Here is a 21,001-nt window from a genome sequence, read left to right as displayed (position 1 = left end):
ATAGGCATCCCGGCCGAACGTGGAACTACTCGTCGCGCTAGATTTTAGCGGGTGTGAGGCCGTCTCTAGGGGCTACTAGACAAATAGACAAATTTTTGGAGGCGTCTCTACCCCCTGACGAAACAATTCGACGTTACGCTTTTCCGGTCTGGCAGCACCTTCCTGAGAGGCGGCCCAGTCTCACGTGTGTGTGTGCACACGCGCTACGTTAATTATAATTTCTAGGAAAATGACTATCGCATAAATATATCGAAGTTAGCTCAAGTTCACTCTAGGTCAGAGCTAGGAGCTATAGAGAGAGAGAGAGAGAGCGCCACGTTACGCTCGAGTGCTTCGTATGGATATTACTGTCGGCAACCTGCTACCTGCACGCAGGTGGTCGCACACAGGCATACTTCCTCGAGACTTGGCTGGAGAGTCTGACAACTCAGATTATGAACGAACATAAATCAAGTGAAATTAAGTGAAGCGGGACGCAATTTTTTTAAATCATGGAGAACCACGCGTGGCGTAAAATAATTTATCAAATGAAAATGTGTTGTAATCAGTCTCGATTAGAGTAATGCTAATTATAATAGAGAAAAGAAGAAAAAAGAAAGTAAAGTGATAATATGATAATTAGATTAGAATTATTTAAAATTAGTAATTTGATTGTAAATTTGATAAGGAGATTGTAATTTCTTATTGTAAAATTGTGGTAACAACGAAACAGAATTTAATAGCAAAATCTAATCATTCGCATTTGTCGCCAGATCCTATCTTGATTCTTTCTACTTGGCCCATTTTATACGAATCTGACTTTGAGACCTTGTGACCTCGAAAAAAATCAGCTGTCAAATATACATATATCATGCTCAGTGGCAACGTGACCGATCATGTAATTCTTTAAACTCTCTAATATATATTATATTAGAGCATATATATATATATATAGGGTGTCCCGGGTTTTAACCGACAAACTGCGGGAGCATATTCTACTAGTGGAAATAAGAAAAAATTCTTATATCGAGTTTGCTTAGAAATGCTTTATTACAAAGTTATAAACCAATATTGAAAAGAAATATGAGATAAGTAACAACGGAACATAGTGTAGAATTTGGAAGGTCGAAGATGTTTATGTTATGTGTATTCACATGTATTCATGTTCACTATGTTGAAACGATTCAGTATGTTGTTACTTTCACAACAGTAGCTGTTAGATTTCAATCGTCGCGTGAACTAGCAATTACTATCAGAATGCCAAAAGTGTTTTCAAATGAGGAATACACCGATATTCATTTCGTGTACGGATTCTGTGACGGAAATGCACGAGCTGCCGTACGAGAGTATCAACGTAGATTTCCTAACAGGAGAGTACCAGATAGATTTAAAGCAACGAATTACTAATTCAGTTACTGAGGTGCAACAAAATTTTCAGGAATGTCGTACCGTAACAAATTCTGTACCACGTCGATGTCTAGCTTGTATCGATGTGCAAGGACAACATTTTGAAATGCGTCACTAAATCATTGCGTAGATAATTTTTATTTTTGTGAAAAAATCCGTTGTTACTTATCTGATATTTCTTTTCAATATTGGTTTATAACTTTGTAATAAAGCATTTCTAAGCAAACTCGATATAAGAATTTTTTCTTATTTCCACTAGTAGAATATGCTCCCGCAGTTTGTCGGTTAAAACCCGGGACACCCTGTATATATATGTATATATATGTATAGGGGTTGCTCGAGAATTGAATACGGCTTCCGTCATCGCATCCATGCAGTATTGCGGCGACTTTTACCCCGCGTATTACGAGAGGAAACGCATAGCAATGCAAAACAATTTTCAACTGGAGCAATGTTAGATAGAACTTTTCGGGGCAGCGTGGAATTGTGTGTACGAGATGATAATATTCTTTAAAGGGTAAAATCCTTAAGCGACATTGTCCGAAGGCTAGTCCGTTGCAAACAATTCAACACAAATCATTCTATTTGTGAAATAGAACTTTTCCGAAGTCTATTCAATGTCGTGTTAAAGACTGAGTGTAAAATCCTGACGTCGACAATCCTGACCAACAATCATAAAAATTGGAGCAGCAAGAGTGTAGGAGGGTACGCGTGTTCTGTGCCAATTGTTAAACATTGAATTGGCGTCTGTCACGCGATTTAATAAACGCCATCGGAATTAATAGTTGGCAGAGTGGAGGAGATTCTCGTGAAGAATGCCCTTCGTGTTGAACGACCTTTGTGGCTTGCATGACGTCATCCAGGATTATGACCATTGAATGCTGATCATTACGGCTAATTTTCTGGAATAAGAGAATTATTGAAATAAAAAAGCGATAAAATAACGTGAGGTAATAATAAAAAGTTATATAATCTCATTTTCAGCTCTTCGTTTCTTATATTTATATATTATTTCATTATAAAATAACAAAGTAAATTGTAAATAATTAATCAAAAGTAATTAATTGACATAGAATTACTGAGCAATAAAAGAAGGTAAAATAAAAGAGGAAAAGGAATTTTGAATACAAATATCATACTGCCGAACTGTGTATATAAGTATTTAATCATACTTTAACATTAAAGTCAGACGATGGCGAGTAATAAAATCAAGATTTCATTGTTGCTGTGCGTCGCTCTATTAACTCTGGGCACGGACGAGCAAATCTCGTGTTCTAAAAACAGCACGTTATTGGAGACCACGGGCGACATTATTTTAACCGGTAAATCTTTCATTTAATAATGTTCCAAGTAATTTAATCTGGATCTAAAAATTACTATGCATAATTTACACTTGCAGTGGAAATAGTTCTCTATTTACGGAGCGCTGCTAATTTTTATACGTTGATGAGTAGTATAAATATTCAAATAAAGCCTTGAACAATGCTATATATGCGATTATTTGCAATAGGTGTCTTATTATTAGCTTATCTAGAATAAATCCGTAAACTTCATTTTTTCTTTACTTAAATCGAACATTTCTACATGTGTAAGTGTGAAAAATGTTTTGTGATTTCTTTGAAAACGTTGTTGTTTTCATTGATAAGAACAATTGGATAATACTTTTGTGCGACATTTTTTATTTTTGGCGAATCCATCATCGGTATTCAATCATAGTCTTCGTGGACGCCAATTATGGGCCGTATTGCAATGTAACGTCATCTAAGGGTCTCCAACAAATTTCGACGGCCTTACATGTAGTGCGAACCTTGAACAAATATGATTACGTACCAGATGTGACATTGGGTAAGTATTTTGATAAAACTGTTTTATATATGTCCATATTCGTCTGCCAAATAATCAACCATATATATCTTGATTAATTATTTAATTTACAGGATTGAGAATTCTGGACACGTGTCACGACGAAACTACGGTGTTCAGACAATCTCTGCGAAAAGCAGCGGTCGCGCAAGATTGCGCCCCGGATTACGAAACGGGTGTATTGATGCCGTCTCGGTACGGCCCTACGACGAATTCCCTTCGCGATTACGGCGGGCTGCCGCTTCTCACCTACGAGGAACAGAATGTCACGGAGCCCACGATCGTCGTCTTAGCGCATTACCTGAGCATGTCGTACGAGGTCGTCGATCTGGTGCTCACCAAAGCAGATTCCGTTCTCGGTCGGTTTCTAAAGATCACCAGAGACCTCGGTGTGTGCGTAAAGAGACGTGACAAGCGCATTAACGACGACGACAAGGTGAACGTCAAGGAAGCGGTGATAGTCGCGATCGGCGAAGAAAGTGATATACGGGGGTGGCTGCGGCAGAGCGAGGAGCTGAGAGGCCCTGGGAAGACGTGGCTGCTGCTGACGCTCGATAATTCGGACGTTGATGGCAAGTAACTTTAGGTAAACGGATAGCGAAGGAGTTACGGACGCAAAATTACTATCTTCACGAAATTCAGAGCTAATATTTCACGAAGCGAAAGATCTTATTTTATTAACCCTTCGTGGTCACACTTCTAGAAAATCACGTAATGGTCACATTGGGTCCAATAAACCCCACCAACTTTAAATGGTTGCCGTGTTTACACTATTTATTCAATTTGAATTACAAAATTACATAATAAATTTGAAAGCTTGTATAACAAGGAGAAATAGGCTTTTTATGTAAATTTTAATTGTAACATAACTAAAAAAATTCACGAATTTAGAAATCGTGAAAAACCGAGTTTTTCACTAAAAAATTTATAACTTTTTAAATTTTTATTATTTTGCGATACAAATTTAGGGTCATATTGTGGAGATGTAATACTTTAATTTAAAAGATAGTGTTATAATGCACGTTTCAAAAAAGGTATTTATTTTCAGACTTAAAGTGGATCATTTTCGAGATAAGTGAAATCTACAATTATGGAAAAATAAGTGTACCCAGATAGCAGAGAGAGTTCAAAAAGAATTCATTTGTCATGTCACCAATTCTGAGTTCATTTTCAGATGCAAAAAGAGTTCTTAGAATTCTTTTGAATTCTTTTTGCATCTGAAAATGAACTCAGAATTGGTGACATACAAGTGAATTCTTTTTGAACTCTCTCTGCTATCTGGGTATTTATATAACATAAAACATTATTATTATTACAAGTATTGTTAATAATTATTTGTATTTTCAATGTCATTCAACAACGAATTTTGAAACTCACGACTCCGTAAATCATATGCCATCTATAAGTGTAAATAAATGCTTATAACCTTTGTAGAAAAAAATTACTCGGTCTTTAAACTTGCACTTACGTTTTTCCACAGATAATATGTGCGAAAATCACAAAAACAAAATTTTCCAAATTTTTGATACCAAATTACAAGTTGGTCACACAGGAGGTCCGGAAGACCCCAACACGCGGGAAATGTTATTTGAATAATTGCTATTTCTATACTAGTGCGCTGCGGGCGATACCTAGTATTAGAACGGAAAAAGAGTACTTGAAGCTACCGGTAAATGGCAGTAAAAAGTTAATTTTCAATTTAGAACAGAAAGATATAAAGCCTTAAACTTTCGTTGGGGTCTTTTGGACCCCGAGTGACCACGAAGGGTTAAAGAGAGCCATTTCTCTGTCGATGCCGACACTTTATCGATGATTACTTATTTGTTGTAAAACTGCGAGATGATTACGACGCTGTTAATCTAAATTACGACGCCACGTAGATATTGGGATTAGACCGAGCTCGTAACAGTGGCTGCATCGCCCAAGTTTAGCCATGGTAGTCGAGAGTTAAGAGACAGTTTCGCCAATGTCGCTTTAACTTCAGCCTTAGTTTAAGCGAACCTTTGTTTCTGTCTAGAATTAAAGCGAACACGAGACGAAGGTGCGGTTAAGCCACAAAGTCGGTCGATCTACGTGGCCGAAGCTATTAAATAAATTAACTTACACTTTAAACTTACAATTTAAGCAAATTTAAGTGTCAAGGAGATTTTACTGTCTTAATACATATATAAACTTAATATATAGAAAAGATATCTATTATATTTTAAATGTTTTGTTTGAGGTTTTACACATAGTTTTTTTTTAAGATTAAATTTCGATGTTTTATTATCCCATCGCGCTTGAGAAACAATCATAAATATCTAAGCTGAAATTTAGGTAGGAGAAATATTAATCTAACTTTAGCACTGACAATTCACAGTGTCTTCAACTTTCTAGACGTCATGCCGTCTGGATCGTTCATTATTAAACCGGAAACCTTTGATTTCGATCCCGGTGACTTTTCAAACGTGGACGAATTTCTGGAAAACTCCAAAGATTTCGCAAATCACTCTCCGTATCTCCTCAATATCGGCAAGGCCATCGTTGGACTGGCGGAAGTTCTCCAAGACGTTCGGAAGAGGAACTGTTCCACTGACCACGACGACGACGAGAGCTGCACCGCGTCGCAGTCTCGTCCGAAATGGCAACGGGAAATTCGTGATTCCAATGTCTATGAGGCACTGCGCATGCAACCGAGATCTTCGTACTCGGTGAGGTACGTGGTTGCCAAGAAAACGCGATACGACCTCATGGACGTCGCTCGCTACGGGATCGAAGTGTCCACGTCGCGCGTTCTGCCGGAGAGGATAGTGTCCGAGATGCCAGGACTCTGTTTAGGAAGTCATGTCGAGAACTGTGAGAACTGCATGAACTTTCAGGAACGCTCCGGCACACGTGTCGTTAAGAAAGGTAACAATCCTATAAAAAGATATACAGGGTGAGGCACCTAAAACAGGCCACCTGAATATCTCGGCTGTTATTGGTGATAGAAAAAAATGTGTCAGACCAAACTTGCATGGTTTCGAGGGACACATAATTTGTTCTAAATAGTTTTTTATTAGGTGAACGCGTAGAGGTCATATGAAGGTCAACTTGGTTTTTTTTAATGGTATGATATGTTTTTTTACGTACCATCTAGTAGAGCGTTTGAAGATGCGCACATTGATCTACGGGTCAAAATCATTCAAGGTCACTGAAGGCCAACTGCAAGGGAAAATAATTTACTTTATATTGCCTAGAGTTCTCTGCTATTAAAAATACTGTAAACTCAGAAATGAAAAAGTTCTAGCCCTTGGAAATTTTTTCTTTTCCGAGAAGTTCTGAGTTGTTCATATCATTATTTTTTATATTGCCTAGAGTTCTCTGCTATTGAAAATACCGTAAACTCAGAAATGAAAAAGTTCTAGCACTTAGAAATTTTAGCCTTCAGTGACCTTGAATGATTTTGATCCGTAGATCAATGTGCGCATCTTCAAACGCTCTACTAGATGGTACGTAAAAAAACATATCATACCATTTAAAAAAACGAAGTTGACCTTCATATGACCTCTACGCGTCCACCTAATTAAAAATTATTTAGAACAAATTATGTGTCCCTCGAAACCATGCAAGTTTGATCTGACACATTGTTTTCTATCACCAATAACAGCCGAGATATTCGGGTGGCCTGTTTTAGGTGCCTCACCTTGTATAAATTATTATTAAATCGTATTACGTTAAATCATAAATTTTTCACGCGATAAAACTTTTTCATAACATTCAACCTCTCTCGAGGAAATAACGCATACGCGTATTATAATTAATTAATAATTAATTAATATTCTAGCGGACATCGTCGGTAAGAGCGTCCTGAAGAACAGCGAATACGTTCTCGTTTTTCTGATCGCTATCGTCTGCGGCACGTTCATATGCTGCCTTATTGTGGCCTTCATCGTTCGTCGTTTCATGACTGAAGAAATGCTCGATGGCAATCCAACCCTGACGATCATCCTCAGTCTGGCCGACGTATTTACCCTGCTGGCGGCGCTTCCATTCTGCATGGCGGACGATTATCTTGGTGCGGAGACCTTGAACTCCCGGAAGATTCTTTTGATCACTCTTGCATTCGCCTTTACATTCTCGATCATGCTCTCGAGGGCATTGTTCCTAGCTCTGTCTACAGGCGGAGTGTTTGTCACTCACGTAAACGGATACCTGCAGAGTCTGATGGCGTTCTTCATGTTCAGCGTGCAAATCGCCATGTCGATTATGTATTTTTATTTGAACACAATGAATTCGTCTGTTATCGTCAGAGGTCTTGTCTTCATTGCATTATTAGGTAGGTATATCGATATTCCTTATCAATTTTCTATTAACATTTCGAAGATTGACAGGTTTATTATTTTTGTTATATAAATAAAAATTCAATTTCTTCAATATCGAATTAATTTGCGCATCTAGAAGCAACTATAATAATAACATTTCTTTGTCTTTTTAAAAACATTCTGATATTATTTGTGCAGGCTACGATATTTTTCTACTGGTCGTACTTTTTGTCGCTTGCTGCTTCATCATCCGGATACAACGTAATTACAACGAAGGAAAATGCTTCTTCGGCACTGTTATTGGTTTATTGCTAATATGGGCAATATGGTTGATTTGCTTCATGGTGATGCAACCAGAAAATCGTGACACAGTTGTCGCTTTCGGGACAATTGGCACAGCTTACTTAATTATTCTCGGTATCTTAACACCAAGAGTTTATTACATGGTCACACACTTGCCTAGAAGAAAAACTATCGAACAAAAATTTGATTGCGTCGATTTACCGGTCGATTCGATCGGCAATACGATTATCAAACAGGTCAGAATATTGTTTTTAATTACTAAATGTTTTTTAAGAATAATTAGTTAACTAATTATTTTTTTATCTGATTGTGAGTTAATCAATCATTTTAATTCACAGTTTCATTAACATTGTAATAACTAACTGCATCAGGTTATTAAAATAACTTTATATTTAATAATTTACAATATGAAATAAATAATAAATAATAAATAAAATAATAATAAAGTATTAAACTTTTTAAATATAATATATTGAATATTATAAAAGTAATTAAATTATGTTTTAATTAATAATGTATATATGAAAAAATTAAATTTACAGTCGTGTTCTTCTTATGATTACGTTCACCCTGCTCGAGTAAATCAAGGTCTTCAAGCATCGCCGACATGTTCGAATTACTACGGCAGTCCAAACCCGAGCTCGAAGTGTCGCGATCGATTCAAAAGTCCGAATTACCGCGAAATGCCAGAGAGAGGACACAGTAATTACGCATTTAAAGCGGAAATGAAGGAAATCGACACTGCTCACGTCGTAAATGCATCGCAAACATATGTCAAACACGTAACTAATTATTTTAAAATATACGAATTTTTATCAATCATATCTTTCCACAGATATCATTTATCATATTATATTACATCTACGTATAAACAAACGAAAAATAAGATTTACATAAATCTTTTTTTCTTTCAAAAAATTAACAGTTATACATGTTTGAAAATAATATTAGATTGATGCATAATTTTTGTCGTGTTTCGTGTGCTTATCTTTGACGCACAATAAATTATTATTAGATTTGTTTTCGAGCTGCGCTGCTAAGTAGCAAAGTACAAAGATAGTATGCAACCAACCTCACAGCGCAGTTCAAAAACAAATCTAATAATAATTTATTGCACGCCAAAGATAGGTGCACTAAATACAGAAATAATGCAACCTAATAACTTGTATTATTTATTTCATCTTATGCATGATATGTTTGATAGTCATTAAATCAAATAAAAATTTTTTAAATTTACATACACAAGCACAAGAAAATAACTTGAAAATCCCGTAAATTTTTAGGTTCCAAGAAATCTTGAAATAGCATCAAACAACGTCATTTACGCGCAACCGAAGGTCTATAGATCAGAAAGGGTGGTTCTGACGGATAAGAGAAATACAGGAATCAGGCATAATAGAGATCATCTTTCACCTACTGGTAGACCACGTGATAAAATATATCCCATGAGATACTCTAGTCCAGCAAATGTGTCACGGGAGCAGAGAATCGAAGAGGAGGTCGAGGAAAAGGAGAGCGAATACGAGGCAGATGAAGAGGATCAGGAGAACGAGGGCATCAGCCGTGTTACTCGATTTTGAGAAATTTAATTTAATTAATTATTTGCTTCAATCTCATATCGGCTTGTAAATTTAGCGTATACAATAAATAAAGCAACTTCTGATCAGAAATCTTAAAAAGTTTTAGGATATAGTATAATTAGGTTTTAGAGATTTCTTAATTTTCGACGGATTCTTTTTGGAGTAGCGACTGACTCATGAAGTACATAATTTACGCGGAAGACGCTATTCTTGTTAGGGTTTTGGAAACTCTTGTCTTCGCCTAATGATCTGAAATTTAACCAAACATCAGGTTCCATTGTAATTATTGGCAAACTAGCTGGCTAATTCGAGGACGGAAGTTCCTCGCTGCATTAAGCGCGCATGCGCGTGAGCGAGCGAGGACACAAACGGAAAGCTGCAGCGTGTGCAACGTAGAATCAATTTGGCATGTACCTCAACGCCAAAATTGCATTATGGTCGATCGTAATTTCGCAAGCAGGACACAGGTGTATGTTCCACGGGAATATCGATGACGAAATGGCGAGATAGCGACCGCGCAACAAAGCGATTCGCGAAAATGAAGTTGCGTTCACCGTGACGTACGAGAGAACAATTTGCCAAGGTTTTACATTTTCTTACCGATAGTGGTAAATAACATATATAATAATCTAAACTTTTATTAGACAAACTCGTATATTGCTAACAAGTCCAATTGTAAGATTATTGATGTATTTTATAATCGATTAAAAAGATATAGGATAATGGTTTCAACATTATTATAAAAATGAATGATATGTCATAAAATTTCGCATAAATAATAATACTGCCTGATTATACCTTAAATGTTATTTTTCAAAATTTTATATCTATGGAACACTAAGCAAAAATAAGATTTCAGATTAATAATATTTCATCTCTCGATCAATCACGATATATCGATCACGGTATCGATCAATCATATTGTTCAATTCAAAGAAAATTTACGTGAACTTCCAAAAATTCTATCAAATACGTACAGCCGTCTCGCCGATCTCGTTGCTGGTGCTCGACAATTTTACGATCACATGTGCCATGCTTTACTTCCAGATCATGAGACCACCATGAAAATCGCGAAAATTAGACCAGCTGGCGGCAACCGATAAGCCACCATAATGGGGATAAATCGAAAAGTGCATCGGTTCGTGAAAGGGTGCGCCATCCGGACCAATCTTTGCGCTGTCCCCCATGAAAAAGCTTCTGCGCAAGGACAAGCTGCAGCAGCTATAAAAGCCCGCACGAGACTCGTCCGCTTTCCAGTCACGTTTACAGCCGTCTTTCAAGTGATGAAAAAAAGAAAAGAGAGTTTCTAAGAGGGAAGCTACTTGAATTACGTGCGTTTATCAGACCAAAAGAAAGCGAGAGAATCAATCGCGAAATTTATTCGGGGAAGAAAAATTTGTCTCCTCTCGATATAGATTGAGGAAACGTACATTATTCCGAAAGCACAATTCTGGAGAAGGACGGAGTCTATTCACTTAATTTGCATCTTATTTCTTTCCCTTCGCGAAGCTTACATTAAGATTATTAATTCATACAAGATTTTAAAAATTTTATTCTTTTTCATTCTTAATTTTAATTAGCAAATTAACTGATATCAGAAATAACAAAATTCGTAATTCTTCTGAGAAATAAATGTTCAGTTTCTAGCTCAAATTTCCTCGCGAATAACAGCGACTTCTAGTGTACTCGATCTTTATCGACTCTATATCGAGATCGATGATCAAGGATGAGATTGGACGATCTGAAGAACAGCCGCGTTATCATCGTCACGGTGGTCTACCTCAGCCTCTTCCTGGATAATGTTCTGCTGACGGTAGTCGGTAATTACGATCAAGCCGTGCAAGCAAAGAAAAAGAGAGAGAGAGAGAAAGGATGAAAGATTCGGATCTCAGGTCATACAGTTAGCTGATCCGGAAATGTTTCAGTGCCGATCATTCCCGATTATCTGTGCACGCTCGACGCGAATACGACCGCGAGCGCCGAGGAAGACGAAAACGGTCGAGTAGGATTACTGTTAAGCTCGAAGGCTCTGGTCCAATTAATTTTGAATCCCGCCGTGGGCACTCTCACCGGCACCTTAGGCTACGCTAGACCCCTATTTCTGGGAAACCTGAGCCTTCTCCTAGCTGCTTTGCGTAAGTTATAAACGACATATTCACTCGTTCCTCTAATGTATAAAGTCCTCCGTTTATTTAATAATCCGTGAAAATGGCTATAATATGCTGAAAATAATACTAAGAATGATTATTATAGAACAAGATATTCCTATTATAATTAATAATTTACTTAATTCACTAAATTTAATACATGAAAGTGTGAAATTATATCATATCATATCTGAACGCTAAATATTGATGAATAAAAAAACGTTAATTTAATATCATGTTTACAAAAACTGATATTTATTTTAGTATTATTTATTTTATTTATTTATTCATAATCCTTGCCTAATACTATACTTCAATATAAATATTTGCAGTAGTGTATGTTTATTTTGATATATATTTTATTTACTTCTTTATTTATTTTAGTAGCTGCTGTATTAGTTTTACTGCTGCTGATATTTTTATAAACTTGAATTTTCGTTGTTGTGAACAGTATTCGCTTTTGGACAAACGTACGAGATATTGTTCTTAGCCCGGAGTATTCAAGGCATAGCGTCTGCATGTATAGCAGTCTCCGGCATGTCTCTGGTCGCCTCTCAATATTCCGAGGAGGATAAGAGATCAAAGATCATGGGTTTCGTCCTCGGTAGCATTGCCCTGGGTGTTCTTCTGGGCTATCCTATCGGTTCCGTGCTATACGATCTCGAAGGAAAAATGGCACCGTTTCTACTGGTGTCTTGTCTCGTTATTGTAGTAATTTGTAAGTAATCTTCTCAAAATTCGTGGATAATAATATTTTACGAGTATTATAAAACGATGATACGTATATATATCCTGGCAGGTCTGCAAATCTTTACATTAGACGTTCAAACAAACTCTGAAGTGAGTATGGTTAAACACATAAAGAAATATATAATTCAAATAGTATAATATTTTTTTTATCTAATTATTACATTTAATTATTATATTTTTATATAATTATTTATATCAAATATCGCAAATTCCGCTTTAATAATACAAAGCAAAATGATTAATTTGATATGTACAATTTATATATACATATGTAATTTCACGAAAGTGAAGTCTAGCTTCCAAAAAATACCTTTAGAATTATTAATTATTGCAATTAAGTTTACAAACTGTTTATGTAAAAATGAGATGAGATTTCGTTTATAATGATTAAAATTGTACAATTAAGTTCTTCCATATGCATCAGCCAACCGAACAACAAAGCACATGGATGCACTTGTTATCTAATCCACATATTATCATCATCTTTGGTGCCATTTGGTGTTCAACTTCACCAATGGCGATACTGGAGCCTTGCCTACCAATTTGGTTGCGAACCCACATCAAACCCAAGGTATACAAACGAAAGAACCATTTCTTAAAAACAAGAATTATTAATAGCGAGTTTATAAATTTCGTTTATTTTTAATTGTCGTATAACTAATTCCCTACATTGTCTATTTATCATAGTAATTACTAATTACTATGATTAATGATAGTATGTAAAGACCAGGAATCAAACCATATTAGACGTCAACTAAAATTAGCGATAAAATTAACAAAAGAAGCTTAACCAAGTACCTATAACAAATTACAAGCTTAATCTAATAAAAGTATAAAGTAAATAATAATTCCAGTAAAAATTGTTTGTTCCGCCAGAATAACAAATGAGATGAAATCCTTTTCTCCGACCGAACTGGCTACTTTATTAATATCAATTACAACGTTTCAACCTTCATTTTAGGTCCTTCTCAAGTAAACACAGTTATTTTCTACAATAAAGAAAAAGCAACAAAAAATATTACGCAATTACAATAAAGTTAAGTCACACAAAAATATTACACAATTACAGTAAAGTTAAGTCATTCACATCAATAAACCGAAAGTAAGAAATGTACAAAAATGATACAAATGATACAATTCAAAGAACGAAACAAACCGCAATAATAAAATAATACCACTCACTGGCAGAAAATAACCAGGCTAAAGCCTTAGAAACACACGCCCAACCATTACAAAGGTCTATCGGCGACTGCCAGCCAACCAAAACAACTACGTGTTTCCCAAAATCGTGTCATAAAACGTTGTAACTGATATTAATGAAGTAGCCAGTTCGGTCGAAGAAAAGGATTTCATCTAAATAATAATTGTTTCAAGGCATTGATTCTACAAATTCTACAAAGATACGTTAATTGATGTTTCTTCTGCAGAAATGGCAATTAGGCACGGTCTTCATACCAGACAGTGTGGGTTACTTAATTGGGACCAACTTCTTTGGCATGATAGCTTACCGTTACGGACGCAGCAAGGTGGCGATCCTGGCCATGTTTGTGGTCGGCGTCAGCGCTGTTCTCATCCCTTCAGCGAACACTATGTCGCAGTTGATAGTTCCGCATCTGGGGATGGGTTTGGGCATCGGCGTCGCCGACGCAGCTCTGGTGCCACTGTTGGCTAGTTTAGTGGACCGAAACGGCAACTACGGACCTGTCTACTCGATCCAACAAGTGGCTGTCAGTCTGGCTTATTCCTTGGGTAATATACAGGTTCCAGTCATAAAATAAAAGCATTTGTTTGTACGAATAATGTCGAAAGAAATGTTCTGTGAAATTAAGAGCAAAACTTTTTCAGAGTAAAAGCAGATACGGTGCAAAATTGATATTTCAGGCATATGTATCAATACTTGCTTTGACAAGTAAAATTAGTTATTGTTAATTAATGACAAAATAATACAAGATTAAATTAGACTATATTTTATTTTATTCTGTCTATAATGTTTATCCGTATCAGGCTAATATTTTATAAAAATTTTTAATTTCTGGATTTCTCTGTATGTATCCATTCACTCATCTGCATCTAATTAATGTTACTAGAAAAAGTATTACTAATAAAATTATTACTAATAAAATGTAATTTTTTAAGGTCCCATTATGGGCAGCGAAATGGTCAAGACTATCGGATTTCCATGGGTCATGCGAATCGTAGGCATCGTGAATATAGCGTACTGTCCATTGCTAATATACCTTACGTTGGAACGTAGAAAGCTACGTTTAACCAAGAATGAAGGAAAAAAAGACTATGACACATTCCACAAATCCGTCATGTCGTATGAAAGATTTCATGATTCCGACGACGATCTTTGACGGTACAAAATGGAGCTTTTTTAACAACAATTATAAACTAAATATCGTACCAACAGAACAAATTTCTTTGTAAATTTAAAATATATTCGATTGGGTCGGTCAAAAAATTTTGCTGGATTTTCAATTTTTCAAATCAATTTACATGTAATACAGTGTTGATGATGTCTATATAAACAATAATGTGTAATCATCAGAGGATGATGGTGATAACTTGGCTTGGATAAGTACTTTGTTTCTGTTAAATGTAGTAAATAAGATAAGATTTGACACAAAAATCGAACCAAACTTTTTGACTGACTCAATACAATATATATCAAAACTTTTTTCTTAACATGTGTGTGTGTGTGTGTGTCCATGAGAATAATACAGCTAAATAATTTTACTTTTTAATACTTAATTGCTTCATTTTCTTTTAATAACTATATATATTATAAATTTATATAAGCATAACATAAATATAAATTCAATAACTGTTCGTCCGTTAAAATCATCCATTGAATTATCAGGTAGCTATCATGAGCCGCTGTCACCATTTTAACAGACAGCCACCAAATGTCGTTAAATCCGCTTTTAGACACCTCAGAATAGCGTCTGGTAACGTTATTGCGTCCCCAATTAAGCATGACATGCAGGAGAAGAGGATCTTTGGCGTAACTGAATAGCCAAGTGAATTATTGGCCGAACAACATTACTGATGCTGTCATCCATAGTACGACGGTGTTCCCGGGATTGAAGAGCAGGAATCCGTTGAATTCGAGAAAACAATTCGAGAAACACGAGAGACACGGGGAAGAAATGCGCGCTCCCAATAGGGGGACATGACGACGACGATCGATCGAGCGACGCAGCCGGTCCCCTGAAAGCTTATTAATGCACTCAATCTGCAGCGAAATTCGTTTACGTTGCATTAACGATCCCGCCACCTGCTGCAAGCATTGACTCGGCATTAGTTTATACGCAGATCGCTCTGCCGCCTGCCACTCGATCAATGCGTACCTTGAGATCGATTGCTTTCAGAATCTAACTCTATGAACTAAGGGGATCTCAATTTTCGGAATCAGTAACGTAGGAGATTTAAATAAAATTGAATATTTGTATCTCAAACGTAAATGGAACTAAACTCTTTTAAACGACCTTACGAAACGTTTTGTGTGTGTGTTTAAATTAATTTATTCCCCTAAAACAGTTTTAGGAAATTGGACATGCAAGATCAAACCATGTAGCGCAATACATTTACATTAAAAATATTTTACGTTTATTAATGTTGAATTGTGTCTTTGCTATTGTTTACTGATGAATTATCCAGCTATTGTTCTCCGAGCAATCTAATGGTTTTGGTCTGCCTGATAAAGCGGCACAAATATTGGTCGTAGGGCAGTTCAAGCTCGTCGATAAATCGTGGCTATTTTCCTTGGGAAAATCAAAGGCGTAACGTAAACAGGCGGACGGCGATACCGTCAGAGGGATTTGTAAATGGTGTACGAGACGCAAGACGAAATGAAATGAAGCGTGATTTTGTGCCCTGGGGTTTATTCGGTGAACAAACGCCGATCGTCATTAACAGGGGTGTTGGACTAATCGCATCCCCGTGACAAGGGAAGTTAAATGCAGCACCGTGGGCGACATGCGTGCATACGCATGCAGACCTTTCTAAAAATGAAGCGTCCCTTTGGAGAATGTTATACACCAATTGACGGCAGCGTTGAATCGTATTAATAAATTGTAATGCTAATAATATTAAATCTATGTTGCTAAAATAAATTGAAAGTATATCATTACTAGTTCGTATCTCATATTTAATGATATAAATGCATTAATATGTCTTCATTTCAACTTACGAGAATGAAATGATACATACTACCTATCTCTATATTTATAATCTAAATTTTTTAAAAAAGCTTCTTCTCTTTTCCTGCAAGAATAATTTTTCCAGTGAAAATAGATATAAAAATAATGAAAATAATAATTAAAATAAGCTAGGAAGTATAAGAGATAAATGAAAGAATGTATTTTAGCAATTAACTAGTGCATCGAGTTTAAAAGATTCTACAGTATTGTTCTCTATAATTTTCAAGTTAATTCTTATATTTTACAAATACATATACATAGAGATTTCATTTTCTTTCATTTTTCTTTTATTTCATCAACAATTTCTTCTATAAGAGATGGTTTTATTCTTCCACTTCCGCAGACATACTTTCGTATAATTGGCCGAAGACGTTATTTCTCTGTCCGATATTCCGGACATCGCGCGGCGAGTCAGTAATTAGGACTGGTTAAATTATACCCTATAAATAGAAAATCGATGTGTGTGGCGTCCATGCGACTCTAATTCCGCACGAAATAAAGCGTGGCTTTATATAGTACAAAGTATGATGCGCAAAATCTCTCTTGGCTACGTTGTTAGCAGTGAGATAGGCAAAGAGAGCTGTGATAAAACACGAACAGCAACCACGATGATGAGAAGTGGACGAGTGAAAGGACGAAAGAGCGCATCACGTATATTTAATGGAGGAGCATGATGATGGTCCAGTAATTCGACCGCCCCCACGTAGCGAAACGTTGGCGGCCTCGTCTGGTGACGCAAAATTCTGGAGTAACGCCGAGATAACATATAGCCAAATAAATATAAGTGAAACATGTGGTAATAATCGCAACATGCATCATCGAGAGCTAACGATGATTTTCTTCTATTATCTTTCTTTTCCATTCCTATTATTATTTATATTTGGTAATTCTCATTTAAAAAATCATTATTCGTATATCGTAGAGTATGATGATTAAGATGACTGTCACGCATTTCTACCGGATGCATTTAAGTTCTTGTCACGCATCGCGCTCCCGTCTGACCTTTACGAGTGATCTCTTCGCTATCTTTCGCTTCGACGAGAGAGCCTTTTTAGCCCTAAAGATCCACTCCTCTCTTGCGCGCGTTGCCCCAATTTCGTCCGCCGCTCTGCGTCTTTGTATTCCATGATGTGGCAGAGATTAGTGGCGCGGCGTTGCATGAGAGATCGCGAGTAAACCCCACGATAAACCGCGGCAGCTCTCATCGTCGACCCTGAGCGAAATTTAATGCCCACCCGATTTCTCCCGCACAACCTCCCCCTGACCCCTTTCCTCTTCATCATCGCTAACGAGTCATTCAGTGCCCATCAAATCTCGATGGTCCTCCTCGCGTTTTTTTTCCTCCCCCGCAGTGTCGCGTATCTTCTCGCTTCTCATCATATCGTTTCTCTCCATCTTTTTCCGCGTTGCGCCGTTTTCGAAACCGTAACCCTGGCCGGAATCCAACCGGACAAGACCGCGGTGATATCGGCGTCCCTGACAATCTGTCCACCTACGTCGGTTATACTGCACATACTTTACCGTGATATGCGACTTTGAAGGAACGATCGATCGCCACGCACAAATCAGAGCTGAAGGTGAAAATGTCGGGATTTTCCTGAGAATTAAATCTCAGATAAATCGAAGGGAGCGAGAAAAACAAATCGAGAATAGAATCGTAAAAGCTTGGCTGAGTTGACTTTGGTGTTTTATCTGTCGCGAGGAAATTCGCTTTAAATCGGAACAGCCAATCGTCGACATTGCCCTCCGAAAAGAATCTCAGAAAATGAGAATCCAATGACGCGTAATATTGTTTCTCGTCTATATCAACGGACGTTGTGTCAACACATGGATTTCGCTGGCGCGATTACGTCATAGATTTTGTCGTCGTAGCGAAAGGTCGTAAAATACCCTCATTCGATCGATCCACTTTCGTAGAGGAGCGAAAGAAGCACGACATTAATTGCCTCAGAATATTCGTGAAAAATAAATTTTAACTGATTCGTAAATATAATAATAATAATAATAATAAGAAATGACACGAGACATGTAACGGAGTTTGACTGCATAATTTTCATATATACTTTATTCAAGACCCTCTTAAGAAAAACAGTTGTGCCAGACCAGCACGTAAATATTGTCCAAAAGAGAGCTCCAAAAGAGAAGATCAAGCACATCAAGCATGTACATAGTGTTCGGAAAGCGCGCAGTTTCTTCAACTTAACAACGCATTCTATGATGAATGCATCGACACTGCCTCAGCTAAACTTTGATGAGAGAACCGACTACGGAAGTGAAGTCTGCGACGAAAATGTATTAATGCCTAACATCAAGAGTTAACTAATTTCAGCAAACTAAGCACTTCGCGCATTTTCGATTGTTTTACTGAAAACTTGAAGGTTGGTGCTGCTATCAAGGAGTTCAACATTGAAAATTGAAGTAGCTTTGCCGACGGCACGTTTCTCAATTTTCTTAATTTCAATTTTCCGATCCACATTTCTGGCAAATGAAAGAAATCATGAAACACGACTGCAATCTGGGGGATCTGCGGAAGAAATTGCGACCCACCCCATATAGGATGTGCCATCGGTATAATCCGATTTTGCTTTCACGTGGTGGACATACGTCAAAGCTGCGTACGCGTACGCGCGTGTCTTGCATAATGAACTGCGGAACGTTAACACGAAACGATTGTCAATTAGCATTGATAAGGGTTTTACATGTAGTATCAAAAGATTATGCGGCACCTCTCGAGCGGGGAGAGCACAATGATCGATATAAGCCTTGTTTACAGCAGATACAAAGAACATACCGATGCTAAGAGCAGCTTACTCCATCAGTAACGCAACTATCATAATTGAAACATTTAAAATAAGAGTCCATGTAAAAGATTTCCTCCAAGTCGCATCTAAAGTCAATCTCACAAATTGTTATCTTGTTTTGGTATTTTTAGTTTTTTATAGAGTCAGAAATTTCAAGCAACATTTATTGCAAACGTGAAAAACTGCCAACAGTTGATGGTTTGTTGCAAAATCAAATTCGAATATTTTCATTATATAAAGATTATTATATTTTATATTGTTTATTCAAGAATTCTATATGCAATAAAATGCGCATGTCACTTTTTAATATTATACTTTTTAAGTATTTAATATTTAATTTTAATATTAATACTCGCTGTAGTATGTATAATACACTATTATCCATATTATCCATAACATTATCTGGATTTGAAAAAATTTTACATGAGTGTTCGCGTCAGTGAATTGTTTGCGGTTTGAATTATTCTCGTTTTGTTCCAGCTAAACCACACATACACACACATACGTGCATTCTGCTTCCGGACAGTATCCTATATAGTTTGCGTTTGTTTTAATAATTCAACATCTATCTGATACAGCACTCAACACGTCAAATAGTAACGTATTTATATCAAGCATAGTACATATAAAGCATAGTACATAGTATAATACCAACTGAATTAGTTAGAACGACGCGACGTCAAGTCAGACTCGACGCAGGGCCACCAAAGGGTTGAAAGTTGAAAAATTCAACCCTCTGCAATTCCGCGGCCGCTGCTACATTAACAGCGACACGCGTTCACAGTGAAATACCCCAAAACGCATTTGCGAAACGCATCGGGTGCAGGTGCGCTCGATCAGGGGTTCCGCGAGCTCGTTAGCTCCCGTTAGCGGAGCGCGTGCGGGCGGGAAAGGAGGGAGATGAAAGAGGGAGAACGGGGGTCGACGGGTCGATCGATCGAGCGCGCGCGGTATCATCGGATATCGACGCACGCCGGCCGGCACTTGCGAAATTCCGAAGCCAAAAATCTCGCAAGCGGACAGTAGGGGATGCTGTCTCGGCTCAGCCTGCCAATCGGTCGACCGACCGAGCGACCGATCGACCGACCGCCGACCGGTTCGCTTGCCTGCTCGCTTGCCTGCCTGCCTGCCTGTGTCCGGGACTCTCTCACCACCGGCCGCTATCGATCTCGTCGGAGTGCGAGGCGAGAGAGCGCGCGCGAGAGAGGGAAGACGTCTCTCCTCTGGTATCCCTGCCGCACGTGCGCACACACAGACAGAGTGATACGCGCGCAACGGTTGCGCCGCAACCTCGCCTACACCTACAGCTGGAAGATAAGCGCGTATCCAGCGGCTGCGAGGCATACCACGAGGGTGATAAGCCTCGTCGGTGAGCCCCGCGAGAATCGGTACCCATTTGAACGGTGGGCCATGACGGGCGCACCATGGAGATATCAAAGCACTGCGACACCTATTCCATCGCCAGGCACGTTGAGCGGTGTGCGCGAGAGGGCGATGAGGGTCCATGAAGCTGGAGCACGCCGAGCGGATACGCGCGCACGCACACACTCGCGCACAACGCGCGCGCGCGTGCTCGATGCGGAGATAGCGGCCCCAAGACGCGGACGACGCCGCGCGTACGAGACGCGCGCGGAGCGGAGAAGCTCCGTGGGAGGCTCGGACGCGTAACCAGCCAAGCTCCGC

General features: G+C 37.9%; 2 protein-coding genes across 5 annotated transcripts; both read left to right on the top strand.

Moving 5' to 3' along the window:
- Positions 1-1,711: 1,711 nt before the first annotated feature.
- On the top strand, positions 1,712-10,800 carry LOC105274996 (protein bride of sevenless). The gene is made up of 9 exons (XM_020030273.2): positions 1,712-2,336; positions 2,572-2,708; positions 3,103-3,231; positions 3,324-3,821; positions 5,626-6,138; positions 7,055-7,546; positions 7,731-8,071; positions 8,378-8,617; positions 9,119-10,800. Exons 2-9 carry the CDS (start codon positions 2,579-2,581, stop codon positions 9,413-9,415), a joined length of 2,640 nt encoding a protein of 879 aa, XP_019885832.2. The 5' UTR covers positions 1,712-2,336; positions 2,572-2,578; the 3' UTR covers positions 9,416-10,800.
- On the top strand, positions 10,709-16,426 carry LOC105274983 (synaptic vesicular amine transporter). 4 transcript variants are annotated; one of them, XM_011331559.2, is made up of 8 exons: positions 10,709-11,235; positions 11,341-11,550; positions 12,014-12,280; positions 12,362-12,402; positions 12,737-12,883; positions 13,740-14,061; positions 14,449-14,671; positions 15,176-16,426. In XM_011331559.2, exons 1-7 carry the CDS (start codon positions 11,142-11,144, stop codon positions 14,667-14,669), a joined length of 1,302 nt encoding a protein of 433 aa, XP_011329861.1. In that variant the 5' UTR covers positions 10,709-11,141; the 3' UTR covers positions 14,670-14,671; positions 15,176-16,426. The 4 variants fall into 4 exon arrangements, with proteins under 4 accessions (XP_011329861.1, XP_011329821.1, XP_011329831.1 ...); XM_011331519.3 differs by having other exon boundaries at positions 10,711-11,235; positions 12,719-12,883; XM_011331529.3 differs by having other exon boundaries at positions 10,712-11,235; positions 12,719-12,883; positions 15,244-16,426.
- The last annotated feature ends 4,575 nt before the right edge of the window (positions 16,427-21,001 follow it).

Source organism: Ooceraea biroi, chromosome 7 (genome assembly GCF_003672135.1).
Source record: "Ooceraea biroi isolate clonal line C1 chromosome 7, Obir_v5.4, whole genome shotgun sequence".
Taxonomy (NCBI): domain Eukaryota; kingdom Metazoa; phylum Arthropoda; class Insecta; order Hymenoptera; family Formicidae; genus Ooceraea; species Ooceraea biroi.
Note: the sequence above shows the minus strand (reverse complement) of the source record. Positions and strands in the feature narration are given on the sequence as shown.

Excerpts from the sequence above, each read along its gene's own strand:
- LOC105274996 (XM_020030273.2), top strand. The coding sequence starts at position 2,579 with ATGGCGAGTAATAAAATCAAGATTTCATTGTTGCTGTGCGTCGCTCTA. Across the intron at positions 3,822-5,625 it reads CGATAATTCGGACGTTGATG|ACGTCATGCCGTCTGGATCG; the intron begins GCAAGTAACTTT and ends TCAACTTTCTAG. Across the intron at positions 7,547-7,730 it reads TGTCTTCATTGCATTATTAG|GCTACGATATTTTTCTACTG; the intron begins GTAGGTATATCG and ends TTATTTGTGCAG.
- LOC105274983 (XM_011331519.3), top strand. The coding sequence starts at position 11,142 with ATGAGATTGGACGATCTGAAGAACAGCCGCGTTATCATCGTCACGGTG. Across the intron at positions 12,281-12,361 it reads TCTCGTTATTGTAGTAATTT|GTCTGCAAATCTTTACATTA; the intron begins GTAAGTAATCTT and ends ATATCCTGGCAG. Across the intron at positions 14,062-14,448 it reads CAGTCTGGCTTATTCCTTGG|GTCCCATTATGGGCAGCGAA; the intron begins GTAATATACAGG and ends TAATTTTTTAAG.